At 39.0% G+C, this 16,435-nt stretch overlaps 2 protein-coding genes across 3 annotated transcripts; one reads left to right on the plus strand and one right to left on the minus strand.

The window, feature by feature from the left end:
- Window positions 1-14: 14 nt before the first annotated feature.
- Window positions 15-1,964, minus strand: ost4 (oligosaccharyltransferase complex subunit 4 (non-catalytic)). Its single transcript, XM_053337289.1, has 3 exons — window positions 1,961-1,964; window positions 487-625; window positions 15-127 (listed from the first exon to the last, which is right to left on the minus strand). Exon 2 carries the CDS (start codon window positions 622-624, stop codon window positions 511-513), a length of 114 nt encoding a protein of 37 aa, XP_053193264.1. The 5' UTR covers window position 625; window positions 1,961-1,964; the 3' UTR covers window positions 15-127; window positions 487-510.
- Window positions 1,965-3,004: 1,040 nt separating this feature from the next.
- Window positions 3,005-13,292, plus strand: selenoi (selenoprotein I). 2 transcript variants are annotated; one of them, XM_053337281.1, is made up of 10 exons: window positions 3,005-3,183; window positions 6,726-6,794; window positions 7,315-7,423; window positions 8,268-8,342; window positions 10,046-10,308; window positions 10,404-10,512; window positions 10,594-10,642; window positions 10,734-10,914; window positions 11,032-11,211; window positions 12,183-13,292. In XM_053337281.1, exons 1-10 carry the CDS (start codon window positions 3,127-3,129, stop codon window positions 12,288-12,290), a joined length of 1,200 nt encoding a protein of 399 aa, XP_053193256.1. In that variant the 5' UTR covers window positions 3,005-3,126; the 3' UTR covers window positions 12,291-13,292. The 2 variants fall into 2 exon arrangements, with proteins under 2 accessions (XP_053193256.1, XP_053193257.1); XM_053337282.1 differs by having other exon boundaries at window positions 12,183-12,248.
- Window positions 13,293-16,435: the final 3,143 nt, after the last annotated feature.

Genomic DNA, 16,435 nt, shown 5'->3' on the forward strand with positions numbered 1-16,435 from the left:
TATTGAAACACAAATGCAAATTGAATCTACATATTTTATTAGAAAAAAAACACTACTGTGCAATTTTAACAAAGCAAGAGGGGGAGGAATGTTGTTTCCAGGGTGATGGCAGGGATTCCCATCTCACCTGTGGAAAGAAAAATGCCATTTAAGAGGGTTAACATGTGTTATATGTAAGAAACACATTAGTGCATTAGCTAAAATGATAAAGACACCAATCAAAGTGGGGTAAGAGAAGTCACTAAATATTGAAGTATTTGATTGAATTGCACTGACAACAGGTCATGTTTAGCAAATGTTTAAGCAGGTGTGTTATGAAAACTATTCACCTGCTCATTTCAGTCATAACTTTGACCACAGAGACAACTTTCAACAAATTGATTAATGTAGCGTTCATTGTACTTTTGTTCAATAATGGCACATGATTGAAAATGACGAACCATCTCAGGTAACCTTTACTCGCTGTGAGTGTGAGGTTGCACTCACCTCTCCAGCCATTCTGGGGGTACTCTACTCCAGCTTCTTAGGGTTATTGACGGCGACGTAGTGGTACAAAACAACCAGGAGGAAGAGTGACACGCCAAGCATGTTGGCGAAGATGGCCAGCTGCACGTCGGTCACCATTCTGAAAAAGATAAAAAGACACATTAGTGCAAGAGGAAGAAAATAGTTTACTATAAGAAAAACAAGTCCATGGTCAAAGGCAGTAAGGTACACTGAAGTCTTTTTACTACACGAACATGTTTATTTTGCATGACCTTTGTTACACTGTGTAAATACAACACAGCTTTTAAAGATATCTAAACGCATCGTCTGCCTTTCCAGCCACTTCTATCCATTTATTTTATAACAGTGCGGAAATCAATTTGAATACTTGCACTGTGTTATCAGGTGGATAACATTTAAGCCATCTGTGAGCATTATGTGTCATTGATCAGTCAATATTATCAGCTGCAATTGGCCTATCACAGATGTATCAGATATACTGTCCCATATGCACTGATGTCTTTTATACTTTTTAAAGTTGTATATATGCTTTTTGCTTTGCTTTTATTATTTACAGTTATTTATAATCATTAAATTCCCCGGTAAGTCTGCTGTGTCAGTGCATTGATGTTATTTTACACAATAAAAAAGGTATTTGATACAGTTTTTAAGGGCTGGTTGAAAATAAATGTTTGTCATACATATAATATCAGCAACTATAATGATATCAGAATGTTTTGCTCCCCAATGTATCAGTCCCAAAAAAATCAAATATCAATTGGCCTCTAAATGTATCAACGTTAATAACTAAATAACACACATTTTTACCTCAATATTGCCACACTAAGAGGCTATGCATGTCACATTTGCTAAGCAAGCAGTATAACAAGATTCAAATGACAATAATATCGTTTATTGCGATTATTTCTGAGACAATATATCGTCCAACAAATGCAGTTATCGTGACAGGCCTAATTCTGCCAGTTATTTTACTATATTAAACAAATGCAACTAAATGACTGATTGGAAGATGAGAAACCGCATTCACAATAAGTAAGGTGCCCTCTGTAAAGTGGTGAGCAGTGCACTAGAATTATGCTTAAACATATAAACCACTGATAGCATCATATCATCATTTTAAATCATTAAAAGAGATGCACACAAGTGACTGTGTGCACATAACGCCGACACGTTCGTGATATCTGCATTCATATGTATTCATAGTTTTGTACATTAATGACGAAACCACCAATATCCTACAGCACCAATGACATGGCTGCAAAGTAATCTGCCAAATTCTGGTAAATTTAGAGACCTGACCATCAATCAGTGTAACGTCGACTTAGCTAAAATAGCTAGCCTGTCAAGCCAACACTCGCTAAATTAACCAATACACAGAACGCTACATATAAAGCTTCAACAATATTACAAAATTCAGCCAACTGCATTTAGTTTAGCTCATAGTGTTACTTACTTGATGTGTTAAATTGATGTTTAATCTCTAAAATTTAGGCGATCCAGTTCAGCTGCTCAGCTCTTCCGGCTGTAGGCAAGGCCACGTCACTTTTTCTTCTCCTTCTTAAGTGTTTAATGGTGGTTGAAAAACCAGCTTAGAGAGCAATACCGCCACCACCTGGACTGCAGGGTGAAACAAGAGCTCATGCAGGAAAATAGGAGGAAACTCTAGATCAGAGGTAAGATACTATATTAGTCCAACAGTGGGGAAATTTGCATTATTACAAATTAGAAGAGCAGCAATAATAAGAAGAAAAAAGAATAAAGAACAGTAAAAACAATAAGAAACACACACACACACACACACACACACACACACACACACACAGAGAAAGAAATGAACAAGATGAACTATGAGCAGGAGCTGCAGCAACAGGCTGCCAACAGCTTCAGTGTCCAGGGCCCCCGAGGGGTACTAATCCAGCCTTGTAAAAAATGTAGATCTCTAGGCTTTAGTTTCTCTTAAAAATAGTTTAGTTTAGTTAATTTCACATAAAAAATAAAATACATAATACAAAAAAATAAATAATACATGCAGATGTGTTGAGATTAGGAAAGTAAAACAATAACTAACAAAAAATAAATTCTGCAGGAGGTGCCAATAAAACCCACCAGGGCTTGTCAGCTGGCTCTCCTATAGTGAAACATACAACCTAAAAACTTAAGAATAAAGCAATACAGACAAGTGCATACAAAAGTTGAACAAAAACTGAAGTGTTACAAGTGTGTAAAAAAGGTAATGCAGCCTAGATAATTTAGAACAGGGTGTTAAATGGTGGGAAGGGGTTTTTATTTTTATGTCGTCAGTGGAGGATTTAGTTCAAATCCAGTAGATGGCTGTATTGCAATAATTTGGATGCTAAATCACCCCTCAAGAACACGACTAAGAAGAAGAAGCAATACCCCCTCCGGGCTGCAGGCGGCGGTAGTGGGCCTCAGCCCTGCTCACTGTTAGTAGGAGTGGCCCCAAATGTTTCGACATCACCTCACCCGGCGTGAACGACAGCGGCTGAGCTACATGGTATTTCGACTCGGCAGCTAACGTTGTGGGGGGATTCATATTTCCAAAAAAGGAGGAGGAATATCCATTTCTTTTCTAATTGGTGGAGCCAGATTTGTACCAACATGGCTCTCCACGAATATGTCACTCAGGACCAGCTCGCGGGCTTCGACAAATACAAGGTAACAGATTGTGATAGCCTGCTAGCTGCTAAGTTAGCCACTCTGAGCCTTACTGTACTGTCACGATCTGCAGGGTGCTGCACTGGCAAAAAAAAAAAAAGAAACAAGAAAAAGAAAGGAGTGTGTGAAGCTCGCCACAGTTACATGTTATTGTCACAAGTCTATTTAATTTATAAAGCAGGGTTTAAAAGCAGTCGACTAAACGTACTGTATAGTCAACACAGCAAAAAGCCATAAAACAAAGCAATTATAAGAGGTAAAAAGAATAGCCAAGGAATAAACATGTGAAATTTAAGCTTTAATGTTGAATTATTATAGTGTCAGTTAAACAGAGTCGTCTTGTTATTTTGTAGGGTTCAAGTTTGGGATGATTAAAAAAAAGTTTCTAATCTCTAGGTCATGGGTGTCAAACTAATTTCAGTTCAAGGGCCACATGCAGCCCAATTTGATCTCGAGTGGGCCGGACCAGTAAAACCATTGCATAATAACCTATATATTTAAATACATATTATAACTCTACTGTAATAAGTCACCTAGAAGAAATCTGGTAATAGGTACTGATAACAATGTGTCCACAAGCCCACTGAGGGAAAAAAGACTTGCAATGTGATTCAGATTTAAAGGAAAGCAAAATTATCCAGTGGGCTGGATTGGACCCCTCTGTGGGCCACAAGCTGTATGTTTGACACCCCTATTCTAGACTGACCCTCATTATATAATATATATTATACAACAATCTTAAACATCTGGTGAGTAAAACAAGACTCAACAAAACTATGTACAGTGTAAATGTTTGTAGAATATAATGTGGGTGAATAGTTTTTACAAGGGTTTGGTCGGTGTTACACTGTATTTGGTGACCCATCAGATTCTGTGACCTGCAGTGTTAACATGTACTCAGATAATTTAGGTGCTCTGTGTATAATTTAGTGGCATCAAGCGCAACAGATTTGGCAGAAATGTAATATGATCCTAAATATGTTTTAATTACTGTATAATTACCTGAAAATAAGAATTAATGTGTTGTTGCCCTTTATATCTACATAAGGAGCAGGTGCTCTTCCATGGAGGCCGCCACAGGGCACAAATTACCACTGCACACTAGCTGGTAAAATGTGCCAGTAGTTGGTAGATTTGTTTCACTTATCACCCAAAAAGAAGACAGTAATCTATCAAGTGGCTGGTCACATTTTAACATTTAGTAGCCATTTGGCCAAGTGGGTTAAAAATCAAGTCATGTTTCTACAGTAGCCCACAATGGACACACCAGATTCTGGCTCTAGAAGGGGCTTTTCACGACAGCTGTAGGTTATTCCACCTGCTGGGAAGGGCAGGCCGAGGGGTGGTGGTATTTAGCGGGTTAACTTCTCTGCTAGATGACACTAAATTCTACACGCTATTAATATCACAATTTTAAAATACTTAATTAAACTACTAATTTTAGTGTTTTTACTTTAGTACTTTAAGTAAATTTAGTTGGTAATACTTCTACACTTGTACTTGTAATGAAGTATTTTTAAATTGTGGTATTGATACTTACTTACATAAAGAATGTGAGTGCTTCTTTCAACTCTGCAGGTCACAGAATCTGATGGGTCACCAAATACAGTGTAACACCAGATGTGTCACTGTTTATCACGTCTTGCTTCACGCTGGTGCAAATGTGCCGACAGTTGGTTGGCTCACAACTCTCTCCCCTCTTAGTATTTAGCTATGAAACACAGCTTTAATTAGAACTTTCACATGTTGCAGAGATCCGTTGTCAATCTCATTCTTGTATAGAAGCCCCCTTTATTCAATGTTTACAGTAATTACAACCATATAAGAGAAAAAAACAAAGCAGGTGCTGTAGTGGATATGTAGGGGAGGGACCACTCAACTGGAACAACTACATTGAAGAGAAACATGGGCAGTAAATAGGGACTGACATGTGAAATTGCTTTAATAAGCAAGTCCAGTGACCGTAAAATTGTGTTGTTTAAAAGTTTAAAAAAGACCACCTTCTTCATGTGAAGAAAAACAGGAGTGGCAGTTATGTCAAGGATGGTAAAAGACAATTCAATTTGATAAAAGGCCACATAATTTGACTTAGTTACCAATATTTACAAGACAAGCAGCCCGAGCTATCTTAAGACTTATTTCCATGTTTAGTTAATTTTAAATAGGGGAAAAAATCTCTCAAATCAAAAATCCTCTGTCCATTTAGTCTGCACTTATATTTCTGCCTGTATTTTGTATTCTCTTAGTCATGTTCCTTATCTTTAAATGACTCAAGCATAGGCTCTCTCTCTCTCTCTCTCTCTCCCTCTCTCTCCTTTTAATACCCCTCTTTTGATTACCGTGTTAAACTGCTCCCAGGAGCTGTTGTTCATGAGAGGCTTTTCTCCAATAATTGCTTATTAAGTGGCTAAACTCGGTGCGTTAGCCTCGAGCGTCAGTGCCCTCAGGAGAGGAAGACAGATGACAGTGAATGAAAGGACTTGTGGCTCTCTTTGACACAGCGGTCGTATTCTTAAAAGATGCACAGACACGAGCGTGCAAGTGAGGGTGAAACACTCAAGAGATGGTCTCGCTCTGGTTTTCATGCTGTCATCAGTCTTCCTCCTTTTGTCATCCTTTTTGCTCGCTGAACGCAGACTGCAGAGCCTTTTGGTGTGTGTTGTGTCTCTTTCTCTTGTGCAACATTGTTTGTTTGACATGTTTGCAAGATGAGGATGTGAATTATGGTCACTGTGTCTATTGTGTGCTCACGTGGTAATCTTATCACCATTGTTAATCTTAGGAACACTCATTTGACATTACACAACAACATGACTGTATTAATTTGCAATAGACGTTGTAAACAAGAAGTTTAAGCATTGCCAGTCTGTGACTAGTCATTTTTAAAATCTTAGTGTATGTATGATGATTGCTGTATAGTAGCACTGAATTACATCATTGGCAAACATGTTTAAAATGGTTCATTTGAACTCCACAAGAACGTATTGCTTCTATGAGAGCAGCGCATTTTAAAATCAGTAATGCAACTTCATGTGTACACCTGAAAATGTTGTGCCACCTGCCTCGGTTGAGAAATGACTTTTCCTCCAGGTGAAACAGTGAAAGTGAACTATCAAAACCTTTTACAGAAAACCACCCTCCAAAACAGACTGACATTAGAGAGACAGCATTTACTCTGAGCTGGAAAGCATGGTTTTATAAAACACACAAACTGCAGCTCTGCACACTTCTTCAATTGCATGAACACCAGAGGTACATTAGATACATTACGCAGTAGCACACACACATGTCTGTCATGTCTGGATGAAGTTACAAGACTGGAATCAGGTTTATTTTGATCTGCATGGTGACAGGCTACCAATATGATCCAGTAAAACATCTTCTGCTGCTTGTGGGGCCATGTGGTATTTGTTTACAAGCCCTGCTTTACTGAAAAATTAGATTAAATGAGTCAAATATGAAAAGTGCAACCAAAGTAGATGAATTGTAGGTTAATGATAATCACACCCTGGCTGATGATGAAATGATGTCTGTCTTTGCAGTACAGCGCAGTGGACTCGAATCCCCTGTCTGTCTACGTCATGCACCCTTTCTGGAACTTTGTGGTCAAGGTGAGTAAGACCTGTCAGCTCTGTGTGCGTGTGTGTGTGTGTGTGCGTGTGTGTGTGTGTGTGTGTGTGTGTGTGTGCGCATGCATTACATCATTAATGAGGTTTCCAACAGTCTGCTCTGATACAGTAACCAGACATCCGCACTCACTGTGTCACTGTGTCAGTACACATCAGTCTTTGATTGTGATGGTCTGCTCTGGACTATGGAGATACTGTGTCATCTTGAAAGCTGTTATGTAACTTATAAATAGCACAGACTGTTCATCTCTTATATAAATGGGTCCACTGCCATCGTAAACAACATGTTAAGGCCCTGACACATGTATTTGCTTCTCTTTGTCAAGCCTGTATTGTAGTTTGTTCATTTCTGTCCTCTCCTCAGTTATCTAATAATCAAACCTAAAAGTGTGATTACAGTATATTATTTTATTCATTTCTATGATGAGAACATACATTTTATTTTACTATTTTATATTTTTATTCACTGTATCTTTGTCTCTATCCATGTCTCCCTCAACAGTTTCTCCCAACGTGGCTGGCTCCAAATCTCATTACATTTACAGGCTTCATGTTCCTCGTGTTAAACTTCCTTATGTTGGCCTTTTATGACTTTGACTTCAATGCCTCAGGTATGTCCAATGCTCTGCCTGCTTTTTCTTTGCATAGTGTATTATAGAGTGTATTTGTCTCCAAACCTGCTGTAATTTATTTGTAGAGCTGAACAATTCTGGAAAAAATACTTAATTGCAGACATTTTTACTGATGTTGCAGGTGCGATATTATTTGCAATATTAGAGGGAATTATCATTTTTAAATCATTATTTTCAGATCTTTTTTTAAATTGATTATGGTGTCATTTTTTCAGGTGTCCGTACCAAAAACAAAATCTTCTTAATTCTGTAGAATATGAGGTGTAGGCTGCACAACCATATTTAATTTAAAATGGTATTTTGACACACATCTCTCTAACAAATATTGCACCTCCTGCTGTAAAAAAAAAAAAAACTGCACTGGGCCATAGTCCGGTTTCGAAAAAAAATTGTATTAATTGTTCAGCTCTAGCTAGTTGAGCTGGAGGTATTTGCATCGATGAGTTTATGAAGGGCAAAGTCCATCATTTTACTGAAACGTTGCATATGGTGAGTCAGTGTAATCACTAACACATCATATCCAAGAAACACACACTGTAGTACTCTCCTGTTAATCAGTCAGTGTTTGTATAATAGCAAAACTCTGTAGTAATATGGTGCCCTGTCATGTTTTTAATCACTGCAAAGGCTACGTCAAATTCTCCTCATAAAAATAATTTGCTGTTAAAAGTCAGTTACATAGTCAAGTGAGTTTATTCGTGCATTGCCTTCAGTTTTAGAGGAGTTGAACTTCTGAGTAGATTTGTGTTAAGTCAGAAAAGTTGAAATCTACAGGCTGTGTATGTGTGTGGTGTTCTGTATTTTCACTTTATTTATGTTTCAGCTGCAGGACATGAACACGTGCCTAGCTTGGTCTGGGTTGCTGCAGGGATTTTCAACTTCTTGGCCTATACGCTCGGTGAGTCCTAACCCCTGCAGCCCCTCTGTGTTGTTCTTTCTCCCCCTTTTTGAGTTTTTGAGAGGCATAGGGGAAATTCTTCCTAGTAGGATGAGAACTTGAGCTTGAGAGTAAAGCTATCAGATCAGGGGTCGATGTACAAGTCGAAATCATGCGCCCTTGTGCTGAAATATACTGCCACTGAGGTTTGGATATATCTGAAATTTGTGTAGTCATGTTTTATTTGTGCAATTGTGATTGCAGTGTTAATGGGGGAGGTTTAAAAAAAGAAAAGGAACCAAGACGATGCCTCATTATCAAACAGCAGATTTATTATTTAAAAACAAGTGTGGTGTTGTAGTCAAGATACTGACATAAATTTAAAGATAACAGTTTCCTGGGGAATTTTTTTGATATGTAAGAAAAAGGATTACGCAACTGCCAAACTGTATAATCATGATTAAGGGTTAGGGTTAGTAAGACACAAAACAAAGTGTATGTTATTTTACTTGTAAGAATCTCAAAACACCTTTAGTTTGTGTCAGCGTAGATACTGTATTCATAATGATTGTATACAATCTGTATTTACTCCCACCTACTCATTTATTATCCCAGCCGGTTAGACAGATAGATAGATAGATAGAAAGAAAATGTACATATGACTTCATGGTCAAATATTTACCATTTAACGTGAAATCTAAGGATTTTTAAGAGCTTCTGACTCGTGAAAAAATGATGTAATTAAGCCACTCCCTTCCTACCCATCCACCCATCGTACCATTCAAGCAGGAGTCAGTTTAACAGAGCAATATTTACACAGAAGGTGTAACATGTATGATAACATTTGGAAATCTGTTCGAAGTTCACTACCAATGAAGTAAAGAATGATGACATTCAACCACCAGGTGGACGCATCTCGGAGGCATATCACATTGGCCTATTTAAAGATGTTAAAAACGGATTTGTTTCCAATCCGTGACATGTATTTTATATATGTGTATATGTGTGTATATATATATTTATATATTATTATTATTATTATTATTACTTTTTTTATTTATTTATTTATTTATTTTTTTTATTTGAAGACATTAGTTAAGGCGTGTGTTGCTTAGGCGGCCACTTAAGCTATAAAGTGCTGTGGGAAACCCTGGATTTATATAACTGAGAGACTCTGTGAGCATTTTTATATACTGGCATTGGTGGCAAAGAAAGAAAGAAAGTATGCTTTCTCTTTAAACATAGAGCCATATGGATGCCCTCACATATACTCTGGACTGTTAGTCAGTGGATGTAACAGTCAAACAAATCCAGATCCATTTTACAGTCAAATTCCTTTTCTGTTTGTGGTCAGACATGTACTCTGTGAACCACACTAAAGTCAATTAAAAATATTGCTGACCATTTTGTGAACCATTAAAGTAAAACAACTTTCCATATTGTGATTTCTTATGAGGATGTGCTTACTGAATTCTTCCATGTTTGGGTGAAATGAATGTAGCTGGGCTCAGTTGCTGTGTAAGCGAAGTCGGTGATGGGATGTAGGAATGTGGCTGTCATTCAAAGACTGTCCAGTTATGTGAGTGTGGGGAGCAACTTTGACTGAGCAGAGACATGAAAAATATGAGTAAACAATTTACACCATGTATGTTTATATGTTCCTGTATAAATGTTCACATAAAAATGTACTGTTTGTAATGTGTGTCTTTCTTTGTTTTGTTTAGACGGTGTTGATGGTAAACAGGCGCGGCGCACCAACTCCTCCACGCCACTTGGGGAGCTGTTTGACCACGGGCTGGACAGCTGGGCCTGTATCTTCTTTGTGGCCACTGTGTACTCCATATTTGGGCGTGGGGAGAGCGGCGTAGGTGTGGCCACACTGTATTACATCCTCTGGGTGGTACTTTTCTCTTTCATTCTATCTCATTGGGAAAAATATAACACCGGCATCTTGTTTCTGCCCTGGGGATACGACGTCAGTCAAGTGGTGAGGACTAACACACGTTAAAATAAGAAATAAGATGAAATACAAAGCAAGCGAGCTTCTAGTAACTCACTGTCTTGCGTCCCATCTCCTTCCAGACCATCTCCCTCGTTTACTTGGTCACTGCCATCGTCGGTGTGGAAACGTGGTACCAGCCGGTTCTGTTTCACTTCCTCTATAGAGACCTTTTCACCTTCATGATCATTGGTGAGCCTTGATTGGTCACTGTGATTACATTCATTCCATTTGCTGAAGCAGCTGAAGTAACTCATGTCTGTTGATTTCTAGCCTGTTCCTTCACTGTGACCTTACCCATGAGCCTCTACAATGTCCTGAAGTAAGTCTAGTTTTAATGTGCGTATTAATAAAAGTGCAGCAGTGTTGTTTGACCCAGAACTCTGAAACTGTCACCATCTGTAATTTTGCAGGGGTCACCGCAGTAACACTCTGAAACACAGCAGCTTGTACGAAGCCTTCCTGCCCTTCCTTTCGCCCGTCCTCCTCTTTATCTTATCCACCACTTGGGTGGTTTTCTCTCCATCGAACATCCTCGAGCTGCAGCCCAGGATCTTCTACCTCATGGTGGGGACAGCCTTTGCTAACGTCACGGTGAGTTTCTGCTGATTTCTCTCTCTCACAAACCACAGCAACATAAAGCATACATTTAAGTGTTCAGGTTCTAATGTACCTTTTATTAATTTGTGTGTGTGTGTATTTATCCTGCAGTGTAAGCTCATTGTGTGCCAGATGAGTAACACACGTTGCCAGCCGCTGAGCTGGCTGTTGCTGCCCATGACACCAGTGGTGTTGTTAGCGGTGACTGGAGTCGTTGCCAATGAGACGCTACTGCTGTATCTATGGACAGCTGCTGTCATACTAGCGCACATACACTACGGCGTATCAGTGGTAAGAAGACACACACACACACACACACACATACTTATGCATGACCTCTCTTGAATAAAAGAAAGCATTATATTAATAGCACCAACAAAATATTGGCATTTCCATATTCTAAAGGAAAAAACACTTCACTTCTGGAGGACAGTTAGATGAGAAGATCAATATCACCTTCATGTCTGTACAGTAAATATGAAGCTACAGCCAGCAGCTGTTAATTTTAGATTAGCATAAAAACTGGAAACAAGGAAAAGACTTGCCTGGAACTGTTCAAAGATGCAAAACTCCACCTACGGGCACATCTAAAGCTCACTACATAACACATAATGTCTAGTTTGTTTCATTCGGTACAAAAATTAAGTGTAAAAACTTAAATTTTCCATTTTACAAGGGGTTTTCTGACCAAATATTTCTTGGCTCTAGTAACTGTCTCTGTTGGTTGCCTGGCAACTGGTCCCAGACAAGAAATAGTCTGGCTCATAATCGCAGCAAAATGACAAATTAACTTTTTTTACTCCTAAATTTGTTTATGGATTACATTTTATGGCTTTTATGCTGAGCTAAATTTACCAGCTGCTGGCTGTAGCCTTTTATTAAGTAGACAGATGTGACAATTGTATCAATCCTCTCATCCATCCAACCATGCATCCATTCATCTTTTTCTTACTCCACCAGTAAGCAAATACACATATTTTCCAAAGTGTTGAACTGTTCCTTTTAAGCAGAACATTTACTATGCTTAATCTAAAACCGCAGATATTTGTTTTCCCTTTTAAAGTACTTTTAGCCTTTTTCTTATGGATTTCAGTGCCATAATGGTTACAATAACTATTTGAATGCACCTGGACTCCAAAATGAAAGACAGATGTAGTTGTTGTTGGCCCTGTGCTGCTAAATGTTATAAATTACACGCATCTAACAATGAAATACAGACTTGAATTTGACAAAAAAATTAATGTTTTTTTTTCCATCACCAGGTTCAACAGCTCAGCAGCCACTTCAACATCTTTGCCTTCTCCCTGAAGAAGGCAAACAGTGACTGACAAGAGGAGGAACGAATTGGCTTGAAAGGAGCCGAGGTCTAGGCCTCCCCTCCTCGGCTTACGACACTTCACTCTCATCACCACGGAAACCGCATCCCCTCCCCTCCATCCATGAGGAGGCTGCAAGTGGAACAGACTGTGGCCCTCTTTTCCACTGTCCCCAAACACAGACACACAATACACACTCGCACACACATTCCCAACCAACCTACCACCTCTGGACGCGGTGATGGGGTGTGCCCAGGGGCTCTGGCTTCCGTCATTGGTGATTGGCCAACTTGGTTGAGCCAATGAGGTGCAATTGTTTCCTACGGAAATGTGCTTCAGTCGCGAGGACAGGAGCCCAGACAAGCCATGCAAACATACACCAATACATCCAGTACATTACTCTGCTTTAATGCAGATCCTTTATATCTCGTGGCAGGCATTTCAAACACAGCCACACACACACACACAAACACACACACACACACACACACACACACACACACTTACACTTACACTCACATAGTATTATGAATGTATAATATGCCTTGGGGAAACGCCATGTCAGTTTTATTATATACATTAACAGGAATGCCTCAAGTAGTGTTGTTTCAAGCCTGAGTGAGCCTCTGAGATCTGGCCACATGTGGCTCACACATCCACAGCTGTGTCCAGAGTTTAAAGGTTCAGTCACCTTTTTATCATCGGACGATTTGCAGCTGGAAGTCACGGTGATAAATGTTAATAGCTATATATATACTGTATATGTTAAGGGGTTTGGGGCATTTTATTTTCAAACTGAAATTAATCTTTAAAAAAATGATAACTCCTGTAAAACATTGTATAAAATTCCCTCTAATTAATTTCACATTTTGTGGTGACAACTGAGTAAACAGAGTTGGATACTGACCAACCAGGGCAAGAATTGACCAGGGTAACCTCTGACCTTTTGAACTCTACTAACCTCCCATTTTGACCTCTGTCTGAGCACTGGCCTCCCGGCTCGCCCTACTTTCTGAGGTGTCGTGTCTTCACGCTGATTCGTTCAGTTTTTTTAAGGTTTTGTTGTGGGTTTTTTTTTTTTTTTTTTTACAAATATTGGGGATTTTTTGTTTTGTTTTGTTTTGTTTTGTTTTCTGTTGCCAAGGCAAAGGTGTGAGGTTCAGTCGCGCAGCGCTTGAATGAAGAGTGTGTTCAAAAGCCGTACACGGAGCGGACTCACTCTGAGGGAACAAGCCGTCGCACAGGACACCGTAAACACCACACTGCTGCTTGGCGCCGCACTCTCCTACTCACACACAGATATTGTTATCACACCTTTTATACTGTCTGTTTTTAACTTTGTGTCTTGTTGTTTTTTTTTTTTCGGGCTGTTAAACACTGTCTCTCTGTGTGATTCAAGCTGTGTTTCAATGGTGAAAGTGGATTTATAGCAGTGGCTACTTGGTCTCTCTTTATTTTCCTCACAGAGCCAAATAAGACAAGACTGGGTTTACTTATTATCCGTGTGGCTTTTCATCACAACATTCAGATTGTTTTTTTTCATGTTACAACTTTGACACTTTGTTAGTGTGGTTGTAGTTTGGAGAATGTGTGTTCGTCTGTGTATGATCTGAACATTTCAAGTCCTTTTTAGCCTTGCTGTTGAAAAGCGATTAGTGCAAGGACTCTCCCGTGTTTCAGTCTCCTGCATCTTTTAAAACAAGATGTAGGAAAGCACTAAGAGCCTCAGCTACACTTGAGAGTCTCACTTTGCCATCAGAATTATGTCTGAATGATCAATCTGGAGAAAAGACTAAAGGATAGTGTTCCATGAGTCTGTCCTCCTCTTCACCGATATTTTAAACCTTATTTCTCAACCAAACCAGACATACAAAAAAATGGTACAGCTCTGGTTTACATGTCATGTCTCATTTTTACCTGTGGAAAAAACAGGTGGATTCAGTCAGCCGTAAACCACAGGTTTGAATGTCTGGATCAAAGTTTTTATGAAGGAAAAATGTTCAAATTGCCCAGGATATGGACTATTGGAAAAGCCCTGTAATAAGTTCAATGTGGAGTTAAATGCCTTTCAGTTATCTGTCTGAATGTGAAGTCACAATAATCATCTCATTTAAGTCATTACAGGTAAAGTGAGGTTGTACTCTATGACTGAAAGTCAGTAGGAAACATTTTAGATGCACAACGGTTGTGAAATGTAAAAATCAACTTGGATCTTCAGCTTCAGTTTTGCTTATGCATTTTTACCGATGCTCCGCAGTTGTCCAAAGGTTTTGTACATAAGCTGTTATTGAGCAACTTGAATATTTAAACCACAGGCACAGCCTTGTACTGTAGTCTCCCCGCAGTACTATTACGACTGGGATATCCAACTCTACTGCCATTATACCCAGCAAAGTAGCCCAGTTTTGGTATCCGGCGTGTCTGTGCTGCAAGTGGAGAAAGCTGCTGTTCTAAGCACACTATCAGAGTTGAATTGGGAGCCCCGCATCTGTGACTTCAGAGACCATAGATTGTAGTGAAGGGACGAGAACTGTGACTGAGATTTCACCACCAAAACGGTGAACTGTATATGCACTGTCTGGGTTCGTGCAGATCCATGTGTACATGTCTGTTAATGTATGGGTGTATACTCTTTATGTGTGGATATCTGTGTAAATACGTATATTATTTCTCCATTTTTATTTTTTAAAACTACACATCCGGTTGGCCAATTTCTCTAAACATGGTGCAGGTGAACTGGTAGACCAGCGAGTGATGCCTGCTGTCCAGGTAGCAGCTCTTAGATCTGCCAGCACAGTTTTTATGAACAGTTGTTGCTGCTGCTCTAACTGGCTTGATTGGACCATGCTCTGGGTCTTTTCTCTGGGAGAGTAGGGGCGGAGCTCTGGGTGTGAAGATCTCCACCTTGAGCTGCAGACACTACAAACAATGCTAAATGCAAAGAGGGATTTCATATATTAATAGAAGAAAAAATGTCAGCTGGTTGAGAAGAAAGTGTGCCATTAAATAAACAAATAAAAATCAGGAACAAATGCTAAAGCAAGTCCAATTTCTCTCAGCCAGCTGGCATTTCAATTCCTGTCTTGAGAATTAAAAAAAGAAAAAGATTTTCATCACAAATTCTCTCTGGGCATTTTTTATAGTGTCTTACTCTGCTTCACACCACTTTTTAGGAAAAAAAAAAGTCTAAACCCCCCTGGATCAATGAACGGAGTTGTTCAATCTGTGACTAAGTTGTTGTATAATGCTGCCCTGGCACACACTCCAGGGCGTCGGTGTGGCTACTTGTGATGTTGTATTTAACCAGTGAAAGGAAGGACTGTCCAGAAACAAATAAAAGTGAATTTTCATTAACCACTTTGCTGTGTGTGTTAGCTGGAAACTTTACAAGTGAAGAAAGCCTGCAGATTATTTATTGTCCACTAGGGATCAGCAGAGAGCAGATTTGAACCTCCTGACAGACTATTGAGGCCCCTTGTGGCCCCTCCTGTGGTACTACAGACTGCCCTTTAATTAAATACCAATAAGGTTTCAACCCATTTCCTCATTTTCACACATTTTCCTACAAAAAGCCTAAACTTGGCAACTGCAACGTTTTAACATGTTTCCCCAAACGACACACCCATTTCACTAAACCTCACACTTTCTCACCAAAATGAAGCACTGATATCAATATAGTAATCTGCTCCCAGATAGTCTCTACAGATCCAAAAAGCTATATTTTCTCACTCATATACCACACTTACCAACATGGTATATATAATGTATATAATGGCAATTATACTACACACTCTCTTACCATTTAAAACATCTGGCAACATTTGCTCTAAACACAGACGTTAACAACTTAAACAATTGTAATGTGTAAATGATGAATATTTGATGGCTACACATTCAACGTCAGCAACATGTTTTTCAATTATAAGATGTAGGAAAATACAAATGGAAGTAAAAAAAAAAAAACCCTCCAAAAAATAGAGGGAAAAAAGCTTGGCAATGAGCGTCTCTTTGAAAGTCTGTCTCACCTTCTATAAACTGCATTACAGGCTTATAAATGCAGTATATGTATCTGAAAATGAGAATATTAGATAATTCCAGCTGAGGTTGAGCAGACTGAGTCAGTAATGCAGCTTTCAATTTCCATTACTCTTAATCAGCTGGAGAAACTACAATAAATGAAGCAGTGAGTTCAGGCAGCC

This window comes from Scomber japonicus, chromosome 17 (assembly GCF_027409825.1).
Source record: "Scomber japonicus isolate fScoJap1 chromosome 17, fScoJap1.pri, whole genome shotgun sequence".
NCBI lineage: Eukaryota > Metazoa > Chordata > Actinopteri > Scombriformes > Scombridae > Scomber > Scomber japonicus.

Excerpts from the sequence above, each read along its gene's own strand:
- ost4 (XM_053337289.1), bottom strand. The coding sequence starts at position 624 with ATGGTGACCGACGTGCAGCTGGCCATCTTCGCCAACATGCTTGGCGTG.
- selenoi (XM_053337282.1), top strand. The coding sequence starts at position 3,127 with ATGGCTCTCCACGAATATGTCACTCAGGACCAGCTCGCGGGCTTCGAC. Across the intron at positions 8,343-10,045 it reads CTTCTTGGCCTATACGCTCG|ACGGTGTTGATGGTAAACAG; the intron begins GTGAGTCCTAAC and ends TGTTTTGTTTAG. Across the intron at positions 10,513-10,593 it reads TTTCACCTTCATGATCATTG|CCTGTTCCTTCACTGTGACC; the intron begins GTGAGCCTTGAT and ends GTTGATTTCTAG.